The sequence below is a fragment of the Merops nubicus genome, unplaced genomic scaffold (assembly GCF_000691845.1).
Source record: "Merops nubicus isolate BGI_N331 unplaced genomic scaffold, ASM69184v1 scaffold211, whole genome shotgun sequence".
Taxonomy (NCBI): Eukaryota; Metazoa; Chordata; class Aves; order Coraciiformes; family Meropidae; genus Merops; species Merops nubicus.
Genome location: NW_008587353.1, coordinates 12,193 through 19,508, shown reverse-complemented (window position 1 = coordinate 19,508; position 7,316 = coordinate 12,193). Strand labels below are relative to the sequence as shown.

Below are 7,316 nucleotides of genomic sequence, written 5' to 3'. Positions count from 1 at the left end.
TTTTTTTTGAAAGAAACTTTTTATCTAGTGTAACAATTTCTTTGGAGATTTCTCTGCTGCTGGTATTTTTTTAGATGTAATGACAAAGTTTGGTACATAGTAGACCAGTGTAGGTGTAGACCATGTTAGCAGGTGTAGACCCATCCTATCTGGAACATGTGCTTGTGCACAATGATAATTCTGACAGAAGTATGCAAACAAGGGAGAGAGAGTGGGGAAAACTGAAAAAAGTTTGGTTTGTGCAGTTGTTGAAAATCAAGGATTTCACAAGAATGAGTAAAATACATCCAGCCAAAGTAGCATCTGCATTTTTGGAGCTCTTACCAGTCTTTGGTTTGTTCAATTGTCTTACTAGTTTCCCTACCTTCCCCTCCCCCCCCCAGTGAAAACTCTGGTAAGACTGTAACACGTCAAAGCTACACTTGTGATGCCATTTCTTGGAAGCCTTGCCTAGCTAGCTGCTGGGATAGATTTTGTTGTAATATTGGCTTTGCCACAGTCTGTGCTTTGAACGTCAATGTTGGGGTCGTTCATGCCTGAGACGGTGGAGATCTGGTTGGCTTTGCCAAGGTTCTTAATGATACTGATGTTGTATTTGGCAGTTTCCACAAAGCTGTTTTCTAGCAACCAACCATCCGATTCCCCCTCCAGGTCTCCTAGGAGGAGGACGTTCTTCATTGCTGTCTGTAGGTACCGCACACCGATAAGGACAGAGAGCTGTAAGAAACAGGTCGGGGTTAAAGGCAGCTTAAATTACAGCCTCGGGCCTACCCCTCAGTCAGCTTTCTGACTTGTGTGTTTACAGGCCTAACAATGAATATTGAGTGAAGCAGACAAACTCCTTATCCCAGCAATATATATAACCATTCTCCTAATCAATTACATCCTTTAGAAGGAAAAATACCAGGGAGAGATTGAGTGTCTCTCCATTCTTCAGGCAGCATTCCCACCTGCTTGTTGTGAGCACAGAAATACCTAGGATTACTCGGGAACACTGCAGCCTCAGAGACTACACCTGATTGATGTAGAGTGGATGATCACTTAACAAAATCATCAGTCACTGGGGGAGGAAAAAAATTACATTGTAGTCTGTTAATTTATGTGGAATTTTTTCCCTTGTCCTTAATTAAATCAGCATTTCCTCCTAGGAGTTAAATCATTCCTATATGTAAACCATGTGTGTCCTACATGCCAATGCATTGAGATTAAGAGGGGTGGCCTATAGAACAGATTCCAGGACAAGGACAGGATAAAGCCCCACTGCCATAGCCCTGTTGGAATCAAGATCAGCGTGCCCAGCTTGTCAGTATTGAAGGGAGCAAGGAGAGCTGGCTTCAGCTACTTCATGTGCTGCCAAAGGCCTCTTGTTTCTGGCACCACCACCCATCTAGCACTGCTTGGGGACTGTAGTGAACTGTTTTAGTTCTAGTGCTAGCATTTATGCAACAGAGCAACAATCAGAAAACAAAAACTTAGTAAAAGGGAAGAAACCTGTGTTTTACCCTACAGTGTTGTGGGGTCCTGTACATGCAGGTGACACCACGGCCAACTTTCCTTACAGACACAGCAGAAAGGTGCATGTGCTTGCCTGCAATACTCTTATTTGGATTCCATAACAAGCAGTCTCATCTACACCTAAAAAGTTATACCATGTTTTCAAGTACCATCTATATGGTAAAGGTATAATAATGTCAAAAGGAGGCTTTGAGATACTTCTATGTTACACCATAGTTGTTTCCCATCCTAGAGATCAGAAAGACTCTGATTATTCTGATTATTCTATTCCATTTTTGAGACTTACCTCAAACAGCCAAATAAGCAATGCTGCAATACCAATGGATCTCATGATGCCTGTGTAGTAGTCCAGCAGGGCCTCCCTGCAGCCCTTCAGCCAGATGTTGAGCTCCTCGGTCAGGAAGTCGTAGTTGTAGTGGGCGCTGTTGTTCGTCAGCTGGTACTGGATGCAGGGCCGTGGGGAGCTGGGGTTGCAGCAGCTGAAGGGTACTCCATCCACCAAGAACTTCCCATCCACGTTGCTCTTCAGACGGCTGCAATGGGGCAGAAAGTTTGGGCATTACAAATCTGGTACCAGCAGTGGATAGAGCCTGTGGCTTTCCTAAAAGGGTGCAGTGCAGGTCTTCTGCAATATAGAACTCTCCAACGTAACAAAATGAGAATGGGGATTTACTTCCAACTGGAAAAGTTGCTTGCAGCAGGAAAACTAATTTTTTTTTCATTTGCTGTGTTTCTTAAATGTGGTATCAACACAGTGTCTCGTGTGGTTCTTGTTGCTGTGTGCAGGGTGTGGATTCGGTGTTTGTGGAGACGTTGCTTTTTTAGTTATCTTTGTGCTGAAAATGCTAAAAACAATTTCTTGGTGGAACTCTAATGGAAGTTACAGCCCTGGAAGTCCTGTGTTTAACTACTTCTGCACTGATTTTCAACACAAGTATTCCTTAAGACAGAAGCTAATACAAGAACAACTTGGCGTGCCCCAGGAACCACTGGCAATTGTCTGCTGGCATTCTGGCTGGTTCTGCACGTGTTTGAGACTAATTCACAAGGGAGTTTCTACTTCTTGTAACTACACTTTTGGAACTTTTGAAACTGTTTGTACTTCTTGTAAAAATTATTCCTTTCCCTTCCTTATAAGGAAGGAGGAAAAACAAGTAGGAAAAGAAGGAAGATAAAGAAATAGGAGAGAGAAAATAAATCATAGGATAGAAAGAGAACACAGTCTTAGGTTAATCAGGAGATTCTGGAACACTTAAATGAATCCTTGACATCGATTTTCCTTGTGTTACCTGCATCCTTGTGAGGACTTCCATTTCCAGGCAGGCCCTTCAGAGAAATAGAGTATATAAGATGTTGAGAGATGCTCTCTCACTTTGGGGAAGGAGCCTCTAAGCATGTGTCTATTTTCATGCTCGTTGCAGAAGGCTTATTTCCTGAGACAGCCCCACAGGTCAGAGCCGTGGCCTACTCTAATGAAGCCCATGCCCTTTGGCCCCTTTAGGGAGCCAGAATCCATGAAAGCCGACTCTCTCTTAGAGATATCCAGCTTTCACTGCTTGCTAATAGCAGAATCTCATTTTCCAAAACTTACCCTCATTTATTACTGTTTAAAAATTATATTTTCCTGTTCCACTACAGATGATCTAAATTACAGGGAAGGAAGTAATCACAAGAAGCTCCTCAGGTGAAGAGGAGCAGCAGAAACTGCCATCCAGTGTTCTTAATGGCATTTTGGGACTAAATGTATCCTTCAAACAAAACATAAACTGCTAGGAAGCTCAGTACTTGTGGCTATGCTGGGATGGCAGAATAATTACCTTCAGTTTATTGCTGTGGGCCTGCTAAATAGGCGTGTGTGTGTAGTGGTTTTTATTTTCTTTTATGTTTTGTCAAAAATAGCTCCTTCAGAGATCTTTCCAAGTCAGTCAGGAAGCTCATCTGCCATTTTTCTCCTAGGAGTGGGTTAGGCATGAGTTCCTCTCCATTTTAAAGTCTAGCTCTTCCCTGCATGGCCATTGTATTCTTGGTAGCGGCAACAGAATGAAACCTATGCAAAAGAACCCAAATAATCCATCGAAATGAGACTTAACAGTGCAAGCAGTGTAATGGGCACAGGCAGAACCACTCACTGGGGTGAAGCAGGAAGGGAGATGGAGAGGTGCAAAATGGAAGGCTTGAATGCAGGAGGAGAAAAGAAACCTCACAGAGGGAGGTGAGGAAGGCCAGCACCTTGTGAAAGGGGAGCTTTTATCTGGGCCAGCCAAATACCCTCTATGTCTCAGTGGCATGACCTAAATATAGTACAGCAACTAAAATGGTTAAAATATATAAGCTCTCAAACTAGGTCTTAAGGTTTTGTCTTTTTCCTGAGCAACAATTTAATTTTTTTTTTCTTCCAGGCACATGTTAAAAAGAGGGATCCTCTTTCTACCTCCTGCTGTTCCCATTGATTCTCTCCCTTTTTTTGTCACATTGTGCTGTTGACAATGGAGATGCAGGAGAGGGGAGGGAAGAGGATTATGAGGGAAGGTGAAAAGTTCAGTTTTGCAAAGGCTGCATGTGAGTTGACAGTATGTCAGTTCTCACCTGCTCTGCCTCTTAACTTATCATGTACAAACTGACACACACTACAAGAAGAAACCAAGGAAAATATCTGGTACCTTCTCCATCCTTTATGAACATTACCAGCTGGACTTTGCTTCTAACCATTTCATATCAAATGCTTCGCTACCAGATTTTTGGGAATCATAGTAAGGTTGGGTTATACAGCACCAGCATGGGTTCTAGCAATCAAGATGGAATTATCCAATTTATATACAGTAAAAGAAGCTACACAGTGTAGTTACTTCCCTCACACACATTTCACTGGCATCTTCTGGCTACATGGGGCAAAAATGAACTGGCACTGTATTTTCAATATAATGGCAGAGCACTGGTGAGCCTGCAGAAGGCAATGGAGTTTAGCTGAGATCCTGGTTAAAACTTTACTGTTTCTGCATCTCTCACAGAAATAAAAGCCAGTATATTTTACTGCTCTCCTCACAATAAGACACTACTCTTAAGTTCCTGTGGACCATCTTTGTTGCCATGCCACTTTTCAGTGTAGAACCAAGACTTAAAACATTTCTTGGGTCAGTCTGCTTTGTGTCACTGTTGCTTTCCAACATCTCTCTTAAGAAGACTTGTTCTAAAGTTTGTGTTATTTCCACAGCCACCTGCCTAATGCGTGTTGGCACCCTCTTGTCTATATTCTCCTAGGTCCTGTCCTCTGGTATATCTGCAGCTCTGTACATATGCTTTGCTATGATGGCAGTTTCCAGTTGCAAATTCTGTGAAAATAAGACCTTTGGCCTCTCTCCCTCTGGCTTTACTGTCACTGATTTTTGAACTCAACAAACAGAACACTTGACAAATGCCAGCTGAGCTTTTTGTGTTTGTCACTCCTAGGAATATACAGCTACTACCTTCTTAGCAGTTAACACTTTTTATCAGCTTTACAAGAATTATTACGTATTGGGTTGTCTACTTAAAAAAATAATAATCTGTTGTTACCTTTTCTATTGCCTGTAAGAATTACCAGACTCTTCTTTTTTGAGCATATAATTTCACAATTGCTACATAATGTGAAGTGCCAACAAAAAAACAACCAACCCAAATTTCAAGGACTTTTCTCCTCCTTTTTTTATGCAGTGTGCATGGTGTGGGTAGTTTCTCACATGTGAACATATAGGGCTGAACCTGGGCTTGCAAAGTCTAGTATCTTTAAGGAGAAAGACCTTTCAGTGTTTAGGATTGACTGTGCAACGTATTGGTAGTACACTCCTTTTCTTCTTTCCATTATCAGCTCATAATAACTGAAATTTTGAGGGAGCTAGTTCACCACACTAAAAAAGAAAAGATATGTCTTTGCTTTGCTTAGCATCCCTAAAAAGTAATAGCAAGAAGCAACTTCTGTTTGTGGAAGTGGTTAGAGTATTTTGTGAGTAATATGGTCACGTTACAGTTTTTTGACTGAGAGACAAAGATCCAGTAGAAACTAATATCTACTTTGCCTTCTTGAATGAGCTTTTCTCCTAGATTTTTTTTGTTTAATGACTAGCAGATACTTACTCTAGAACTTCTTTGGAAGCCATATTCAGGTAACGAGGAGATACCCACTGAATTTCAAACCAGTCTCTAAAGCCATTGTTTCCACAGCATCGGAATCCAATTTGTAACATATCCACTGTTTTCTTTAAGAAGCATCTTCCAGGTATGTCCGTGTCCTTGTAGAATTTAATAGCATCCCTCAGTCCCAAATAGAGAGACTCTTCCAGCTCGTTCCTCATGGTATAGCACATGAGAGCACCCACCAGGATGCAGAAGGTAAAACAGAAGGTACATACGATGTATGGGAGCATGACTAGTTTCCATCGAGAGAACTTGTTGGCATCTGAGCAGTCATAGCAGATTTTGCCCCCCAGAAAGTTAATGATGCATGCTATGACCCCGACAGAGATCAGCATGTTGGGGACAGAGTTGATGTCCCCCTTTGCCATCACTTCATTGCGCTTCTTGATCTCTATTTTCAGAAAGAGGCCAAGGCTGAAGAGAATGACCCCGCTCACTACAGAAACCCAGTTGAGGATCCATAAGATCTGAGCCAATTTGTCCCTCTTAGTTCTGGTGAATTTTACTTTGAGGACAGCCATGGTCAGATCAGCGTTAGGAAACGCAGCGTAGGTCAAGGAGAGCTCGTAAGCTGATTAGGAGCATGCAGCCAAGGCGTGCAGCAGAAGCCTGAAGAAGAGAGAGAGAGATTACTGTCTGTTTGACTAGGTATTTATAGAGACTACAGAAAACCTCCTGGGCAGCCTCACGCACACTGAGTCCTGCCAGGGGAGTGCCCCAGTGAAATTTATGGCTTGAATTTCATACAATATCAATCACTTAAAAATAACAAACCAAAAAAAAACTAAGGACTGACTAGAGCAATTAAAAACAAGTGAAGTGTACAACCAATGAACTCTGAATTCCTGTGGATTTTTGTCAAAAGCAATTTTCTGTGCAGATCTTCTGATGTCTAGAAGTGAGCTGATCTGCTGGTTTTCCTTCCAGAAGACTCTCAGTGCTTTTTTCCCTTCTGCTTGTTGCCTGTATTTTCTTGATAATTCTAGGAATTTATCATTTTTAGATTGCTGTGTCATGGTCAGATTTGCATTCAAATTTGAGCAAACAGGACAAACAAGCAGATATTAGCAGCATAATCACATAAGTCTTTTTTCTTTGTGGGGAAAAAAAAATGAAAATAGCAGAAACTTAGTATGCTATGGATATTTTTAGTAATTTCACCAATCATGTGCAGTAAAACATGATTTTTCTAGCAAAGAGCAGTTTTATTCCTACACTTACACTACTAAGATATGATCACTCTGGCCAAAACTGCAGGGGGAACTGACTGTGGTTCTTCACAGACACAATGTTCAGCCAGTAGCTAAACTATTGATGGCTGTGTTGGTTTTCTACAGAATATTACCAAAAATTTATTAATTTCTAAATGATGTACAAACCATCCTCCACCACTTTTGTCCCTGGCATAAAAGCACTACTATTTTTATGTTAATTTAATGGATCACCCTGAAAAAAAGAAGCACAACATCTTCACACTTGAAGAAAAAAATCAGTTTAAGATGCTCTATTTCTTTCTCTACCTGTTTGCCTTCCATTTCTTTGTGAGTTTTTATCCAACAGGTTTTGGCATAGCGTGCTGTGTTAAATGAGGCCTGTTTAATCCTCAGGGAATCACCATTACTGTCTTAACC

The 7,316-nt window shown here is 41.3% G+C and overlaps 1 protein-coding gene across 1 annotated transcript in view; it reads right to left on the bottom strand.

Annotated features, from left to right (window-relative positions):
* Positions 1-450: 450 nt before the first annotated feature.
* LOC103781168 (photoreceptor outer segment membrane glycoprotein 2) overlaps positions 451-7,316 on the bottom strand; it is a 10,679-nt gene continuing 3,813 nt past the window's right edge. Inside the window, exons 2-4 of the mRNA XM_008948871.1 lie at positions 5,626-6,294; positions 1,802-2,048; positions 451-717 (exon numbers count right to left, since the gene is read on the bottom strand). Coding sequence (XP_008947119.1) covers positions 451-717; positions 1,802-2,048; positions 5,626-6,206 — 1,095 coding nt within the window. The 5' untranslated portion in view covers positions 6,207-6,294. The remainder of the gene's footprint in view (positions 718-1,801; positions 2,049-5,625; positions 6,295-7,316) is intronic.